Source organism: Melospiza melodia (assembly GCF_035770615.1).
Source record: "Melospiza melodia melodia isolate bMelMel2 chromosome 17 unlocalized genomic scaffold, bMelMel2.pri SUPER_17_unloc_1, whole genome shotgun sequence".
NCBI classification, from domain to species: Eukaryota; Metazoa; Chordata; class Aves; order Passeriformes; family Passerellidae; genus Melospiza; species Melospiza melodia.
The window spans coordinates 1,027,129-1,044,832 of NW_026948502.1; the positions used below are offsets into that span (position 1 = coordinate 1,027,129).

Genomic DNA, 17,704 nt, shown 5'->3' on the forward strand with positions numbered 1-17,704 from the left:
TGGGCACGCCACGTCCCCACGCCCACCCCACACCCCAAGTGTGCCCCATGCCCAGCACGGTCCCCAGGTGTCCCCTGAGGCCACCCAGGTGTCACCCATGCCCACCTCTGTGTCCCCAGGTGACCCCCGGGTGCCCCCCACACCAACCCAGGTGTGTGCCAGCTCTTCCCAGGGGCCCTCAGGTGTCCCCCAAGCCCATCCCAATGTCCCCAGCTGTCCCCAGGTGTGTCCCCATGTACCCAGGTGTGTGCCCAGGTATGCCCAGGCGCCCCAAGTGTATCCCCAGGTGTGCCCAGGTGTGTGCCCATGTCTCCAGGTGTGTGTCCAGGTGTGCCCAGGCGCCCCAGGTGTGTGCCCAGGTGTGTGTCCATGTCCCCAGGTGTGTGCCCAGGTGTGTGCCCAGGTGTGCCCAGGTACCCACAGGTGCCCAGGTGTGCCCACCTGGAAGGTGCCCAGGCTCTCCCCCAGGTCTGCCAGCATTGCCCACACCTATCCCTGTGTGTCCCCAGCTGTATCCCCATGTACCCAGGTGTGCCCAGGTGTGTGCCCAGGTGTGTGCCCACCTGGAAGGTGCCCAGGCTCTCCTCCAGGTCTGCCAGCATCGCCCACACCCTCAGGTTTTTGTAGAGCCGGTTCTGCACCGGCTCCGAGCTGTCGAAGTACTCGGCGCGGCGGGAGGGGAGGGCCGTGGCTTTCTGGGGCAAAAACGGGGGGAAACGGTAAAAATGGGGAAAAATGGGGAAATTGTGAAAATGGGGGGATGGGGAAAATGGGGGAAAATGGAAAAAAATCGGAGGAAATGGGAGAAAATTGAGGAAAAAGGGGAAAAAACAGAGGGAAAAAACAGGGGAAAAGGTGGGGGGGAAGTGAGAAAATGGGGGGGGAAGGGGAAAAAGGGGAAAAAGGGGGGAAATTGAGGAAAATATGGGAAAAAACAGAAGAGAAAAATGGAGAAAATGGGGGGGAAATGGGGGAAATGGGGGGGGGGAATTGAGAAAAAAAGGGGGAAAAGCAGAAGAGAAAAATGGAGAAAATGGGGGGGGAAGGGGAGGAAATGGGGGGAAAAGGGGGAAAAGGGGAAAATTGTGAAAATCAGGAAAAATGGGGAAAATGGGGGGAATGGGGAAAAATGGGGAAATGGGGAAGATGGGAGGAAACGGGGAAAAATTGAGGAAAAAAGGGGGAAAAACAGGAAAAAACAGGGGAAAGGTGGGGGGAAGCGAGAAAATGGCGGGGGAAAAGAGGGGATGGGGGAAAAGGGGGGAAATTGAGGAAAAAAGGGGAAAAAACAGAAGAGAAAAACTGAGAAAAGGGGGGGGGAATTGAGGAAAAAAGGGGAAAAAACAGAAGAGAAAAATGGAGAAAATGGGGGGGGGGGAGGGGAGAAAATGGGGGGAAAAGGGGAAAATTGTGAAAATCAGGAAAATGGGGGAAAATGGGGGGAATGGGAAAAATGGGAGGAAATGGGGGAAAATTGAGGAAAAAAGGGGAAAAAACAGGAAAAAACAGGGGAAAAGATGGGGGGAAGTGAGAAAATGGGGGGGAAAAGGGGAAAAAGGGGGGGAAATTCAGGAAAAAAGGGGAAAAATGGAAGAGAAAAATGGAGAAAAAGAGGGGGAAATTGAGGAAAAAAGGGGAAAAAACAGAAGAGAAAAACGGAGAAAAAGGGGGGGAAATCGAGGAAAAAAGGGGAAAAAACAGAAAAGAAAAACGGAGAAAAAGGGGGGGAAATTGAGAAAAAAGGGGAAAAAACAGAAGAGAAAAATGGAGAAAATGGGAGGAAATGGGGGGAAAAAGGGGGGGAAATTGAGAAAAAAGGGGAAAAAACAGAAGAGAAAATGGAGAAAATGGGGAGAGGAAAGGGGAGAAAATGGGGGGAAAAAAGGGGAAAAGGGGGGAAAAGGGGAAAATTGTGAAAATCAGGAAAAATGGGGGAAAATGGGGGGAATGGGGAAAAATGGGGAAATGGGGAAGATGGGAGGAAACGGGGAAAAATTGAAGACAAAAGGGGAAAAACAGGAAAAAAACAGGGGAAAAGGTGGGGGGGAAGCGAGAAAATGGGGAAAAAAGGGGAAATTGGGGGGAAGAAGGGGGGGAATTGAGGAAAAAAGGAGAAAAAACAGTTAAAAAAAGAGAAAAAAAGGGCAGAAAAAAGGGGGAAAAGGGGAATAAGGCGTAAGGGAGGGAAATGGGGGAAAAGGGGAGGAAAGTGAGGAAAATTGGGAAATGGATGAAAAATGGGGGGAAAGAGGGAAAATTGGGTGAAATGGGGGGAAAACAGGGGAAATGGGGAAATGGGGGGGAGAAGGGGGAAAATTGAGGAAAAAAGGAGAAAAAACAGTTTAAAAAGAGAGAAAAAAGGAGCAGAAAAAAGGGGGAAAAGAGGAATAAGGGGTGAGGGAGGGAAATGGGGGAAAATGGGAGGAATGATGAAAATGGGGGAATGGGGAAAATTTGGGGAATTGGGGGAATTGTGAAGATGGGGAAAATGGGGGGAAATGGGGAAAATTGAGGAAGAAGGGGGAAAAACAGGAAAAACAGGGAAAAAGGGGGGAAAAGGTGGGGAAAAGGGGGAAATTGAGGAAAAAAGGAGAAAAAAAGCAGTGAAAAAGAGAGAAAAAAAGGGCAGGGAAAAGGGCTTTCCTGCCTTTTGGGGTGCCCCATTTTTGGGGTGCCCATTTTTGGTGCCCCTGTTTCCAAGGTGCCATTTTCAAGGTGCTCTATTTTTGGGGTGCCCATTTTTTGGGTCCCCCCATTTTTGGGGTTCCCAATTTCCGGGGTGCCCGGTTGTTGGGGGTTCCCCTTTTTTGGGGTTCCCCATTTTCGGGGTGCTCGTTTTTTGGGGTCCCCCCGTTTTTGGGGTTTCCTGCTATTTGGGGTGCCTTATTTTTGGGGTGCCCCATTTTTGGGGTGTCCTATTTTTGGGTTCCCCATTTTCAGAGTATCTGGTTTTTTTTGGGTTCCCCATTTGGGGGTGCCTGTTTTTGGGTTCCCCATTTTTTGGGTTCCCCATTTTTGGGGGTGCCCAATTTTTGGGTTCCCCATGTTTGGTGCCCGTTTTTGGGGTTCCCCATTTTTTGGGTGCCCTGTTTTCGGGGTTCCCCCGTTTTTGGGGTGCCTGTTTTTGGTGCCCCTGTTTTTGGGGTTTCCTATTTCTGTAGTCTCCCCATTTTTGGGATGCCCATTTTTGTTGCCCCCGTTTTGGGGTGCCTGTGTTTGAGATGCCCATTTTTGGGGTTCTCCATTTTTAGGGCACCCATTTTCAGGCTGCCCTGGTTTTAGGGTCCCTCCGTTTTTGGGGTGCCCGTTTTCGGGGTGCTCCATTTTCGGGGTTCCCTATTTCTGTGGTCTTCCCATTTTGGTGGCCCCATTTTCAGGGTTCTGTGTTTTTGGTGCCCTCGGTTTTGGGGTGTCCCATTTTTGGGGCCTCTCCGTTTTTGGGGTGCCCATTTGTGGTGCCCTTTTTGGTTTTAAGAGTCCCCCCCATTTGCGGGATTCCCCGTTTTTTGGGGTTCCCATTTTGTGGGTTCCCCATTTTTGGGGTTCCCTGTTTCTGTGGTCCCCCCCATTTTTGGGGTTCCCGTTTTCAGGCTCTCCCATTTTTAGGGTTCCCGTTTTGTGGGTCCCCCATTTTCTGGGTTCTCTATTTTTGGGGTCCCCCTGTTTTCGGGATGCCTGCTTTTGGGTTCCCTATTTTCTGAGTTCCCCTGTTTTTGGGGTCCCCCCATTTTCAGGGTTCCCCATTTTTGGGGTCCCCCATTTTTTGGGTTGCCCATTTTTGGGGTCCCCCCATTTTCAGGGTTCCCCATTTTCAGGGTTCCCCGTTTTTGGGGTCCCCCCATTTTTGGGTTCCCCATTTTTGGGGTGCCCCCATTTTTTGGGTTCCCCATTTTTGGGGTGCCCCTCACCCTGAGCACGGCGAGCGCCTCCTGGTGCCGCTGGTGCCGCAGCTCCAGCTCCCCGAACTCGCACCAGACGGCGGCGAGGTCCTCGACCCGACGGAACCGGACACGGGTGGCGCGGGACAGGATGGACCTGGCCTGGGGACAGTGACAGGGACACTGGGGACACTGGGGACAGGATGGACCTGGCCTGGGGACATTGGGGACACTGGGGACAGGATGGACCTGGCCTGGGGACATTGGGGACACTGGGGACAGGATGGACCTGGCCTGGGGACACATTGGGGACATCATTGGGGATAGGATGGACCTGGCCTGGGGACAGTGATGGGGACATTGGGGACATCACAGGGACATTGGGGACACTGGGACAGGGACAGGAACCACACCTGGGTGGCACGGGAGAGGATGGACCTGGCCTGGGGACACATTGGGGACATTGGGGACATCATTGGGACATTGGGGACATCATTGGGGACATCAATAGGAACCGCACCCGGGTGGCACGGGACAGGATGGACCTGGCCTGGGGACACCATTGGGACTTTGGGGACATCACTGGGGACATGGGGACACTGGGACAGGATGGACCTGGCCTGGGGACACCATTGGGACTTTGGGGACATCACTGGGGACATGGGGACACTGGGACAGGATGGACCTGGCCTGGGGACATCAATGGGGACATCACTGGGGACATCACTGGGACATTGGGGACACTGGGACAGGGACAGGAACCACACCTGGGTGGCACGGGACAGGATGGACCTGGCCTGGGGACAGTGACAGGGACATTGGGGACAGGATGGACCTGGCCTGGGGACACCATTGGGGACATTGGGGACAGGATGGACCTGGCCTGGCGACACCATTGGGGACATTGGGGACAGGATGGACTGGCCTGGGGACACATTGGGGACATTGGGGACAGGATGGACTGGCCTGGGGACACTGGGGACACCATTGGGGACATTGGGGACAGGATGGACTGGCCTGGGGACACTGGGGACACCATTGGGGACATTGGGGACAGGATGGACTGGCCTGGGGACACTGGGGACAATGGGGACAGGGACACAGGGACTCAGGGGACAGGGGGACACTGGGGACAGGAGGGGGCAGCTCTGGGGCTCCCAGGCGGATCTGGGGGTATCACTCGGGTTTGGGGGTGTCCCCCAGGTTTGGGGTGTCCCAGGTAGGCCTGGGGGTGTCCCAAGATTTGGGGGTGTCCCAGGTGTGTTTGGGGGTGTCCCCAGATTTGGGGGTGTCCCTCAGGATTTTGGTGTCCCCCAGGTTTGGGGTGTCCCAGGTGGGTTTGGGGGTGTCCCTCGGGGTTCAGGGATCCCATGCAGGATTTGGGGTGTCCCAGGTGTGTTCGGGGTGCCCCTCAGGCAGGATTTGGGGTGTCCCAGGTGGGTTTGGGGTGTCCCTCAGGCAGGTTTTGGGGTGCCCCTCAGGATTTTGGGGTCCCCCAGCTCACGTCGTCCAGCTGCCCGTTGTCCTCGTAGAAGCGCGCGAACGCCACCCAGAGCTCGTGGGGGCGGCCGGTGGCGCGCTGGGGATCCACGGTGCGGACGGCCTCCGTGAACGTCTGGATGATCTGGGATGGACACACAGACATTGGGGACACTGGGGACAGTCAGGGGACAAAGGGACACTGAGGACATTGGGACAGCCAGGGGACATTGGGGACATGGGGACAGCCAGGGGCGCTGGGGATCCACGGTGCGCACGGCCTCCGTGAACGTCTGGATGATCTGGGACAGACAGAGGGACAGGGGGACACTGGGGACAGCCCGGGGACAATGGGGACATGGGGACACTGGGGACACAGAGAGACACGGGGACAGCCAGGGGACAGTGGGGGCATGGGAATGTTGGGGGCGTCAGGGACACCAGGGGATAGTGGGGACAGCAGGGGACAATGGGGACAGTCAAGGGACAATGGGGACAGTCAGGGGACATTGGGGACAGTCAGGGGACATTGGGGACAGCCAGGGGACATCAGGGACACCAGGGGACAGTGGGGACAGCAGGGGACATTGGGGATGGGGGGACACTGGGGACATGGGGGTCACTGGGGATACGGTGGACATGGGGGGACACAGGGACAGCCAGGGCACGGCACAGTCGCCGCAACGCCACCACCCAAGCCCCCAAACCGCGCACCCCAAAACCCCCCCGGTGTCCCCCGGTGTCCCCCCCGGTGTCCCCCAGTGTCCCCTGACCTTGTCGGGCTGTCCCTGGTGCAGGGCCACCCTCTTGTGCCACTCGTGCACGTTGTGCGGGTTCTGGCGCAGCAGCACGCTGTTCAGCAGCAGCGGCCGCCGCGACATCAGGCGCTCGAAACGGGCCAGGCGCAGCTCCAGCTCCACCTCCTCTGCGGGGACACGGGGACAGAGAGGGGATGCACAGGGTGACACGGGGTGACACGGGGTGACACAGGGTGACACAGGGTGACACAGGGTCAGGGGACACAGGCACAGTGCCATCAGCCGCTCGAAGCGGGCCAGGCGCAGCTCCAGCTCCACCTCCTCTGCGGGGACACGGGGACACACAGAGTGACACAGGGTGACACAGGGTGACACACGGTGACACAGGGTCACACGGGGTCACACGGGGTGACACAGGGTGACACAGGGTCACGGGGACACACAGGGTGACACAGAGTGACACAGGGTGACACAGGGACACGGGGACACACAGGGTGACACAGAGTGACACAGGGTGACACAGGGACACGGGGACACACAGGGTGACAGAGTGACACAGGGTGACACAGGGTCACACGGGGTCACACGGGGTCACACAGGGTGACACAGGGACACGGAGACGTGGGGTCAGAGAGGTGACACAGTGACACACAGCGACACACGGTGACACAGGGTCAGGGGACACGGGGACAAGGGGTCACATGGGGTGACACAGTGACACAGAGTGACAGGGTGACACAGGGTGACACAGGGTCACACGGGGTCAGAGAGGTGACACAGGGTGACACAGAGTCAGATAAGGTCACAAGGGTGACACAGGGTGACACAGAGTGACACAGGGTCACAGGGGTGACAAAGGGTGACACAGGGTCACACAAGGTCACAAGGGTGACACAGAGTGACACAGGGTCACACAAGGTCACAGGGGTCACACAGGGGTCACATAGAGTAACACAGGGTCACAGGGGTGACAAAGGGTGACAGGGACACAGGGACACCCTGGGCACAGGGGTGCCCTGCCCGTGTTTGGGGTGCCCTGCCCATTTTTGGGGTGCCCTGCCCATTTTTGGGGTGCACTGCCTGTTTTTGGGGTATCCCCTGCAATTCTGGGGTCCCCCCCGTTTTCGGGGTGCCCCACATGCACCGTCCTGCCCATGGTTTAGGGTGCCCTGCCCAGTTTTGGGGTCCCCCTTGTTTTCAGGGTTCCCTCCCCATTTTTTGGGGTCCCCCTCGCCATCCTGGCCCTGTCCCAGCTGTGCCTGCCTGTTTTGGGGTGCTTTCCCCGTTTTTGGGGTTCCCTGCCCATTTTTCAGGTTTCTCTGCCCGTTTTTGGGGTTCCTCCCCATTTTTGGGGTGTTTCTCACCGTCCTGGCCCTGTCCCGGTTATCCCTGCCGGTTTTTGGGGTCCCTCTCACCGTCCTGCCCCTGTCCCAGCTGTCCCTGCCCGTTTTTGGGGCTTCTCCCTCATTTTTGGGGTTCCCTCCCATTTTTTGGGGGTTCCCTACTCATTTTTGGGGTTCTCTACTCGCTTACTTTGAGGTTCTCTACTCATTTTTGGGGTTCTCTGCTCGTTTTTTGGGGTTCCCTGCCCGTTTTTGGGGTGCTTTCCCCATTTTTGGGGTTTCTGCCCCATTTTTGGGGTCCCTTTCTCACCGTCCTGCTCCTGTCCCAGCTGTGCCTGCCCAGTGTTGTGGTTTCTCCCCCATTTTCGGGGTTTCTCCCCTGTTTTTGGGGCTTCCTCCCATTTTTTGGGATTCCCTACTTATTTTTGTGGTTCTCTGCTCATTTTTTGGGGTTCCCTGCCCGTTTTTGGGGTGCTTTCCCCATTTTTGGGGTCCCTCTCACCATCCTGCCCCTGTCCCAGCTGTCCCTGCCCATATTTTTGGGGTTTCTCCCCCATTTTTGGGGTTTCTCCCCCATTTTTGGGGTTCCCTCCCATTTTTTGGGGGGTTCCCTACTCATTTTTGGGGTTCTCTGCTCGTTTTTTTGGGGTTCCCTGCCCGTTTTTGGGGTTTATCCCCCATTTTTGGGGTTTCTCCCCCATTTTTGGGGTTTCTCCACCGTTTTTGGGGTTTCCCCCCCGTTTTTGGGGTGTTTCTCACCGTCCTGCCCCTGCCCCAGCTGTCCCTGCCCATTTTTGGGGTTTCTCCCCCGTTTTTGGGGTGCTTTCCCCGTTTTTGGGGTGTTTCTCACCGTCCTGGCCCTGCCCCAGCTGTCCCTGCCCGTTTTTGGGGTGCTTTCCCCGTTTTTGGGGTCCCTCTCTCACCGTCCTGGCCCTGCCCCAGCTGCGCCTGCGTGTCCAGCAGGGCGGCGATCACGCTCTCCTCGAAGCGCGCGTAGCTGTCGAACACCTGCGTGAAATCGCGCACCGTCATCACCGTCTGCACGGCCTCCTCGTACACGTCCCGGGCCTGGAACGGGACAAAAACGGGATAAAAATGGGGTAAAAGGGTTAACGGGGCCATCACCGTCTGCACGGCCTCCTCGTACACGTCCCGGGCCTAGAACGGGATAAAAAATACCGGGGTTAAAAGGGTTAACGGGGCCATCACCGTCTGCACGGCCTCCTCGTACACGTCCCGGGCCTGGAACGGGATAAAAATGGGATAAACTGGGATAAACTGGAATCAATCCTGATAAACCGGGATAAACTGGCATAAACCGGGATAAACCGGGATAAACCGGGATCAACTGGGATAAACCGGGATCAACTGGGATAAACCGGGATAAACTGGGATCAACTGGGATAAACCGGGATAAACTGGGATAAACTGGGATAAAATGGGGTAAACTGGGATAAACTGGGATAAACCAGGATAAACGGGGATCAACCGGGATAAACTGGGATAAAATGGGGTAAACTGGGATAAACTGGGATCAACCGGGATAAACCGGGATAAACTGGGATCAACCGGGATAAACCGGGATAAACTGGGATAAACCGGGGACAGGGGATGGGGACAGGGGTGGCGCTGGGTGGGGACAGGGACTGGGATGGCAGCTGGGGACAGGGAGTGGCAGTCAGGGACAGGTGTGTCACACCCAGGTGTGTCAGTCTGCCCAGGTGTGTCAGTCTGTCCAGGTGTGTCAGTCTGCCCAGGTGTGTCACACCCAGGTGTGTCAGTCTGCCCAGGTGTGTCAGTCTGTCCAGGTGTATCGGTCTGTCCAGGTGTGTCAGTTTGTCCAGGTGTGTCACACGCAGGTGTGTCAGTCTGTCCCCCCCAGGTGTCCCCAGGTGTCCCCCACACCTTCTCCAGGTGGCCACAGCGCACATAGCAGTCGGCCAAGGCCCCTCAGGTGTGTCAGTCTGTCCCACCCAGGTGTCCCCAGGTGTGTCCCCCCCAGGTGTGTCAGTCTGTCCCAGGTGTGTCCCCCCCAGGTGTCCCCAGGTGTGTCACTCCCCCCCAGGTGTGTCCCACACCTTCTCCAGGTGGCCACAGTGCACATAGCAGTTGGCCAGGGTCCCCCAGGTGTGTCAGTCTGTCCAGGTGTGTCAGTCTGTCCCCCCCAGGTGTCCCCAGGTGTGTCCCTCACCTTCTCCAGGTGCCCGCAGCGCACGTAGCAGTCAGCCAGGGCACCCCAGGTGTGTCAGTCTGTCCAGGTGTGTCCCCCCCAGGTGTGTCAGTCTGTCCAGGTGTGTCAGTCTGTCCCAGGGGTGTCAGTCTGTCCCCCCCAGGTGTCCCCAGGTGTGTCCCTCACCTTCTCCAGGTGCCCGCAGCGCACGTAGCAGTCGGCCAGCGCCCCCCAGGTGTGTCAGTCTGTCCCAGGTATGTCAGTCTGTCCCAGGTATGTCAGTCTGTCCCAGGTGTGTCCCCCCCAGGTGTGTCAGTCTGTCCAGGTGTGTCAGTCTGTCCCAGGTATGTCAGTCTGTCCTAGGTGTGTCCCCCCCAGGTGTGTCAGTCTGTCCCAGGTGTGTCCCCCCCAGGTGTGTCAGTCTGTCCAGGTGTGTCAGTCTGTCCCAGGTATGTCAGTCTGTCCTAGGTGTGTCCCCCCCAGGTGTGTCAGTCTGTCCCCCCCAGGTGTGTCCCTCACCTTCTCCAGGTGCCCGCAGCGCACGTAGCAGTCGGCCAGCGCCCCCCAGAGCCGGCCCCGCTGGTCGGTGAAGCGCGTGAGCCCCCCCCGGATGATGCCCCCGGCGTCCAGCGAGCGCACGCGGTCGGGGTGCTGGGACAGCAGCTCGCACAGCTCCTGCCAGAGCTGAGAGAAAATGGGGTTAGAGATCCTAAATCCACCCTAAATCCACCCAAAAACTGCCCCAAATCCAGCCCGGGGTGCTGGGACAGCAGCTCGCAGAGCTCCCGCCAGAGCTGAGAGAAAATGGGGGTTAGGAACCCCAAAACTGCCCCAAATGCACCCAAAAACTGCCCCAAATCCAGCCCGGGGTGCTGGGACAGCAGCTCACAGAGTTCCTGCCATAACTGAGAGAAAATGGGGTTAGAAACCCCAAAACTGCCCCAAATCCATCTAAAAACTGCCCCAAATCCAGCCCGGGGTGCTGGGACAGCAGCTCACACAGTTCCTGCCATAACTGAGAGAAAATGGGGTTAGAAACCCCAAAACTGCCTCAAATCCATCCTAAATACAGCCCAAATCCAGCTCGCACAGCTCCTGCCAAAGCTGAGAGAAAATGGGGTTAGAAATCCCAAAACTGCCCCAAAACTGCCCCAAATCCAGCCCGGGGTGCTGCGACAGCAGCTGGCACAACTCCTGCCAGAGCTGAGAAAAAATGGGTGTGAAAAACCCTAAAACTGCCCCAAAACTGCCCCAAAACTGCCCTGGGGTGCTGCGAGAGGAGCTGGCACAGCTCCTGCCAGAGCTGGGAGAGAAACGGGTGTGAGAAACACCAAAACTGCCCCAAACGCACCCTAAATACAGCCCAAATCCAGCTCGCACAGCTCCTGCCAAAGCTGAGAGAAAATGGGGGTTAGGAACCCCAAAACTGCCCTAAATACACCCCAAATCCAGCCCGGGGTGCTGGGAGAGGAGCTTGTACAGCCCCTGCCAGAGCTGGGAGAAAAACAGGGTTACTGATCCTAAATCTACCCTAAAACTGCCCCAAATCCATCCTAAATCCATCCTAAAACTGCCCCAAATCCAGCCTGGGGTGCTGGGACAGCAGCTCGCAGAGCTCCTGCCATAACTGAGAGAAAATGGGGTTAGAAACCCCAAAACTGCCCCAAATCCAGCCTGGGGTGCTGGGACAGCAGCTCACAGAGTTCCTGCCGTAACTGAGAGAAAACGGGTGTTGAGAAACCCCAAAACTGCCCCAAATCCATCCTAAATACAGCCCAAATCCAGCTCGCGCAGCTCCTGCCAGAGCTGAGAAAATCCCGTGTGAGAAACCCCAAATCCACCCCAAATCCACCCCAAATCCACCCCAAATCCATCCTAAATCCACCCCAAATCCACCCCAAATCCAGCCTGGGGTGCTGGGAGAGCAGCTGGCACAACTCCTGCCAGAGCTGAGAAAAAATAGGTGTGAAAAACCCTAAAACTGCCCCAAAACTGCCCCAAAACTGCCCCAAAATGCCCCAAAACTGCCCTGGGGTGCTGCGAGAGGAGCTGGCACAGCTCCTGCCAGAGCTGGGAGAGAAACGGGTGTGAGAAACACCAAAACTGCCCCAAACGCACCCAAAAACTGCCCCAAATCCAGCCCGGGGTGCTGGGACAGCAGCTGGCAGAGTTCCTGCCAGAGCTGAGGAAAAACGGGGTTAGAGATGCCCCAGGTAGCCCGGGTACCCCCAGGTGCATCCCAGGTGTGCCCAGGTGCCCCTGAGATGTCCCCAGGTGTGCCCAGGTGCCCCCAGGTGCCCTGTGCCCCCCCCCCACGTACGTCCAAGTGTGCCCAGGTACCCCCAGGAGCCTCCCAGGTGTGCCCAGGCAGCCCAGGTACCCCCAGGAGCCTCCCAGGTGTGCCCAGGTGCCCCCGAGATGTCCCCAGGTGTGCCCAGGTGCCCCCAGCTCTCTCCAGGTACCCTCCCCAGGTGTGCCCAGGTGCCCCCAGGTGCATCCCAGGTGTGCCCAGGTGCCCCCAGCTGTCTCCAGGTACCCTCACCAGGTGTGCCCAGGTACCCCCAGGTACCCCCATGCCTCCCCAGACGGCCCCCAGGTACTCCCAGGTGCTCCCCCAGGTGTGCCCAGGTACCCCCAGATGCCCCCCAGGTACCCCCAGGTGCCCCCCAGCTGTTCCCAGGTGCCCTGTGCCCTCCCCAAGTGCCCCCCCAGGTGTGCCCAGGTTTCCCCCCAGCCGTCCCCAGGTACCCTCAGGTGTGCCCAGGTGCCCCCCACTGCCCCCAGGTGCCCTGTGACCCCCCCCCCCAGCTGTACCCCAGGTGCCCCCACCTGTCCTCAGTGCCCTGTGCCCTCCCCAGCTGTACCCAGGTACCCCCAGGTGCCTCCCAGGTGTACCCAGGTACTCCCCCCTACCCCCAGATGCCCCCCCAGGTATCCCCAGGTGTGCCCAGGTACCCCCAGATGCCCCCCCAGGTCTCCCCAGATGCCCCCCCAGGTACCTGCAGGTGCCTTATACCCACCCCAGGTGTGCCCGGATACCCCCCAGGTACCCCCAGATGCCCCCCAGCTGTACCCCAGGTACCCCCAGGTGCCCCCCAGGTGTGCCCAGGTATCCCCACAGCTGTCCCCCATGTGCCCCCCCACCCAGGTGCCCCCCCAGGTACCCCCAGCTGTTCCCAGGTACCCCAGGTGCCCCCCCCCAGGTACCCCCAGGTGTGCCCATGTACCCCCCCAGGTGTGCCCAGGTACCCCCAGATGCTCCCAGGTGCCCCCCAGGTACCCCCAGGTATCCCAGGTACCCCAGGTGCCCCTCAGCTGTACACAAGGTACCCCCAGGTGCCCCCCAGGTACCCCCAGGTGCCCCCGAGCTGTCCTCAAGTGTCCCCAGGTGCCCCCAGGTGCCCCCCAGGTACCCCCAGGTGCCCCTGACCTGTCCTCAAGTGTCCCCAGGTACCCCCAGGTGCCCCCCCAGGTGTGCCCAGGTACCCCAGGTGCCCCCCAGGTGCCACCCCAGGTACCCCCAGGTGCCCCCCAGGTGCCTCCCAGGTACCCCAGGTGCCCCCCAGGTACCCCAGGTGCCCCCCCAGGTACCCCCAGGTGCCCCCCAGGTACCCCAGGTGCCCCCCCCAGGTGTGCCCAGGTGTGCCCAGGTGTGCCCAGGTACCCCCAGGTATCCCAGGTGCCCCAGGTGCCCACCTGGTAGTTGGACTTGCCCTGGCGGGACACGAAGCGCTCGTCGTTCACCAGCCGGGCCAGAACCTGCGCGGCCTCGTCCAGGCGGCCCACGGAGCGCAGGTACGACACGTACTGCTCTGCTTCCTCTGGGCACAGCTGGGGACAGAGGGACACCTGTGTGTCACCTATGTGTCACCTGTGTCACCTGTGTCACCTCTGTGCCACCTCTGTGCCAACTGTGTCACCTGAACCCCATCTGAGCCCCCACAGAGCGCAGGTACGACACGCACTGCTCTGCTTCCTCTGGGCATAACTGGGGACAGAGCCACCTCACTGTCACCTGAGTGTCACCCGTGTGTCACCTGAACCCCATCTGAGTCCCCACGGAGCGCAGGTACGACACGCACTGCTCTGCTTCCTCTGGGCATAACTGGGGACAGAGCCACCTCACTGTCACCTGAGTGTCACCTGTGTGTCACCTGTGTGTCACCTGAACCCCATCTGAGTCCCCACGGAGCGCAGGTACGACACGCACTGCTCTGCTTCCTCGGGACACAGCTGGGGATGGCAATGCCACCTGTGTGTCACCTGTGTCACCTGTGTGTCACCTGTGTGTCACCTGTGTCACCTGAACCCCATCTGAGTCACCTGTGTCACCTCAGTGTCACCTGTGTGCCACCTGTGTCACCTGAACCCCATCTGAGTCCCCACGGAGCGCAGGAACGACACACACTGCTCTGCTTCCTCTGGGCATAACTGGGGATAGAGGGACACCTGTGTCACCTGTGTGTCACCTGAACCCAACCTGAGTCACCTGTGTGTCACCTGAGCCCCCACGGAGCGCAGGTACGACACGCACTGCTCTGCCTCCTCTGGGCACAGCTGGGGACAATGGGGATGGCAATGCCACCTGAGTGTCACCTGTGTGTCACCTGTGTCACCTGAGTGTCACCTGTGTGTCACCTGAACCCCATCTGAGCCCCCACGGAGCGCAGGCACGACACGTACTGCTCTGCTTCCTCTGGGCACAGCTGGGGACAGAGGGACACCTGTGTGTCACCTGTGTGTCACCTGTGTCACCTGTGTGCCAACTGCGTCACCTGTGTGCCAACTGTGTCACCTGAACCCCATCTGAGCCCCCACGGAGCGCAGGAACGACACGCACTGCTCTGCTTCCTCTGGGCACAGCTGGGGATGGCAATGCCACCTGTGTGTCACCTGTGTCACCTGTGTGTCACCTGTGTCACCTGAACCCAACCTGAGTCATCTGTGTGTCACCTGTGTGTCACCTGAACCCCATCTGAGCCCCCACGGAGCGCAGGAACGACACGCACTGCTCTGCTTCCTCTGGGCATAACTGGGGACAGAGCCACCTCAATGTCACCTGTGTATCACCTCTGTGTCACCTGTGTGTCACCTGTGTGTCACCTGTGTCACCTGAACCCCATCTGAGTCACCTGTGTCACCTGTGTGTCACCTGTGTGTCACCTGTGTCACCTGAACCCCATCTGAGTCCCCACGGAGCGCAGGTACGACACGCACTGCTCTGCTTCTTCTGGGCATAACTGGGGATGGCAATGTCACCTGTGTGTGTGTGCGTGCCCAGGTGAGTGTGTGTGCCCAGGTGAGTGCCCAGCTGTGCCCAGGTGAGTGCCCAGCTATACCCAGGTGTGCCATACCTTGAGGAACCTCCTAAAGACGCGCACGGTGGTCTCGGGCAGCGGGGGTGTGTGTGTGTGTGTGTGCCCAGGTGTGCCCAGGTGAGTGCCCAGTGTGTGCCCAGGTGTGTGCCCAGGTGTGCCATACCTTGTGGAACCTCCTGAAGACACGCACAGCAGTCTCGGGCAGCGGGTGTGGGTGTGTGTGTGTACCCGGGTGTGCCCAGGTGAGTGCCCAGATGAGTGCCCAAGTGTGCCCAGGTGTGCCATACCTTGATGAACCTCCTGAAGATGCGCATGGCGGTCTCGGGCAGCGGGTGTGTGTGTGTGTGCCCAGGTGTGCCCAGGTGCCCCCAGGTGTGCCCAGGTGTGCCATACCTTGAGGAACCTCCTGAAAACGCGCACAGCGGTCTCGGGCAGCGGGGGTGTGTGTGTGTGTGTAGCCGGGTGTGCCCAGGTGAGTGCCCGCTGGGCCCAGGTGTACCCAGCTGTACCCAGGTGTGTGTGCCCAGGTGAGTGCCCAGTGTGTACCCAGGTGCCCCCAGGTGTGCCATACCTTGAGGAACCTCCTGAAGACGCGCACGGCGGTCTCGGGCAGCGGGTGTGTGTGTGTGTCCGGGTGTGTGTGTGTGCCCAGGTGAGTGCCCAGGTGCCCCCAGGTGTGCCATACCTTGAGGAACCTCCTGAAGACGCGCACGGCGGTCTCGGGCAGCGGGTGTGTGTGTGTGTCCGGGTGTGTGTGTGTGCCCAGGTGAGTGCCCAGGTGCCCCCAGGTGTGCCATACCTTGAGGAACCTCCTGAAGACGCGCACGGCGGTCTCGGGCAGCGGGTGGCGCCGCACGAAGCTCAGGTAGGGCGGCCAGAGGCGCCGGTGCTGCGTGATGGGCAGCGCCCGCAGCGCCCGGTCAAACGTGCGGCGCGTGCGGGTGATGCGGCCCTGCTCGGCCAGGAACTGGCAGTAATCCAGCCAGATCCGCGGCATCTGGGGACAGAAAGGACATTGGGGACATCAATGGGGACACTGGGGACAGTGAGGGGCATTGGGGACACCAGGGACATTGGGGACACTGGGAATACTGGGGACACTGGGGACAGGAACTGGCAGTAATCCAGCCAGATCCGTGGCATCTGGGGACACCAATGGGGACATTAATGGGGACATCAATGGGGACACTGGGGACAGCCAGGGGACATCACAGACATTGGGGACATCATTGGGGACATTGGGGACACAGCGACCTGGCCCTGCTCGGCCAAGAACTGGCAGTAATCCAGCCAGATCCGCGGCATCTGGGGACAGAAAGGACATTGGGGACATTAATGGGGACACTGGGGACATTGGGGACATTAATGGGGACACTGGGGACATTGGAGACAGGAACTGGCAGTAATCCAGCCAGATCCGCGGCATCTGGGGACAGAAAGGACATTGGGGACATTAATGGGGACACTGGGGACATTGGGGACATTAATGGGGACATTGGGGACATTGGAGACAGGAACTGGCAGTAATCCAGCCAGATCCGTGGCATCTGGGGACACCAATGGGGACATCAATGGGGACATCAATGGGGACAACAATGGGGACATCAATTGGGACACTGGGGACATTAATGGGGACATTGGGGACATTAATGGGGACATTGGGGATATCAGGGACATTGGGGACATCACAGACACTGGGGACATGGGGACACTGGGGACAGGAACTGGCAGTAATCCAGCCAGATCCGCGGCATCTGGGGACAGAAAGGACATTGGGGACATCAATGGGGACATTGGGGACATTGGGGACACCAGGGACATTGGGGACACTGGGAATACTGGGGGACATTGGGGACAGGAACTGGCAGTAATCCAGCCAGATCCGCAGCATCTGGGGACAGAAAGGACATTGGGGACATTAATGGGGACACTGGGGACATTGGGGACATTAATGGGGACATTGGGGACATCAGGGACACTGGAGACATTGGGAATACTGGGGGACATTGGGGACAGGAACTGGCAGTAATCCAGCCAGATCCGCGGCATCTGGGGACACAGGGGACATCAATGGGGACACTGGGGACAGCCAGGGGACATCACAGACATTGGGGACATCAATGGGGACATTGGGGACACCAATGGGGACATTAATGGGGACATCAATGGGGACACTGGGGACATTGGGGACACTGGGGGACATTGGGGACAGGAACTGGCAGTAATCCAGCCAGATCTGCAGCATCTGGGGACACAGGGGACATTAATGGGGACATTAATGGGGACACTGGGGACAGTGAGGGGCATTGGGGACATCAGGGACACTGCAGACATTGGGGACACTGGGGGACATTGGGGACAGGAACTGGCAGTAATCCAGCCAGATCCACGGCATCTGGGGACACCAATGGAGACACCAATGGGGACACTGGGGACATTAATGGGGACACTGGGGACATTAATGGGGACATTGGGGATATCAGGGATATTGAGGACATCACAGACACTGGGGACATGGGGACACTGGGGACAGGAACTGGCAGTAATCCAGCCAGATGCGCAGCATCTGGGGACAGAAAGGACATTGGGGACATCAATGGGGACACTGAGGACATTAATGGGGACATTGGGCATATCAGGGATATTGGGGACATCACAGCCAGTGGGGACATGGGGACACAGGGGACAGGAACTGGCAGTAATCCAGCCAGATCCGTGGCATCTGGGGACACAGGGGACATCAATGGGGACATTAATG

At 58.8% G+C, this 17,704-nt stretch overlaps 1 protein-coding gene across 4 annotated transcripts in view; it reads right to left on the minus strand.

The window, feature by feature from the left end:
• The window catches only part of XAB2 (XPA binding protein 2), a 37,129-nt gene that overhangs the window by 13,371 nt on the left and 6,054 nt on the right, over positions 1–17,704 (minus strand). For all 4 annotated transcript variants that reach the window (XM_063181885.1, XM_063181888.1, XM_063181886.1 and 1 more), the window contains 8 exons: positions 15,746–15,943; positions 13,325–13,459; positions 10,148–10,312; positions 8,382–8,526; positions 6,131–6,282; positions 5,383–5,502; positions 3,909–4,040; positions 564–695 (listed from right to left, as the gene is read on the minus strand). In XM_063181885.1, coding sequence (XP_063037955.1) covers positions 564–695; positions 3,909–4,040; positions 5,383–5,502; positions 6,131–6,282; positions 8,382–8,526; positions 10,148–10,312; positions 13,325–13,459; positions 15,746–15,943 — 1,179 coding nt within the window. The remainder of the gene's footprint in view (positions 1–563; positions 696–3,908; positions 4,041–5,382; positions 5,503–6,130; positions 6,283–8,381; positions 8,527–10,147; positions 10,313–13,324; positions 13,460–15,745; positions 15,944–17,704) is intronic.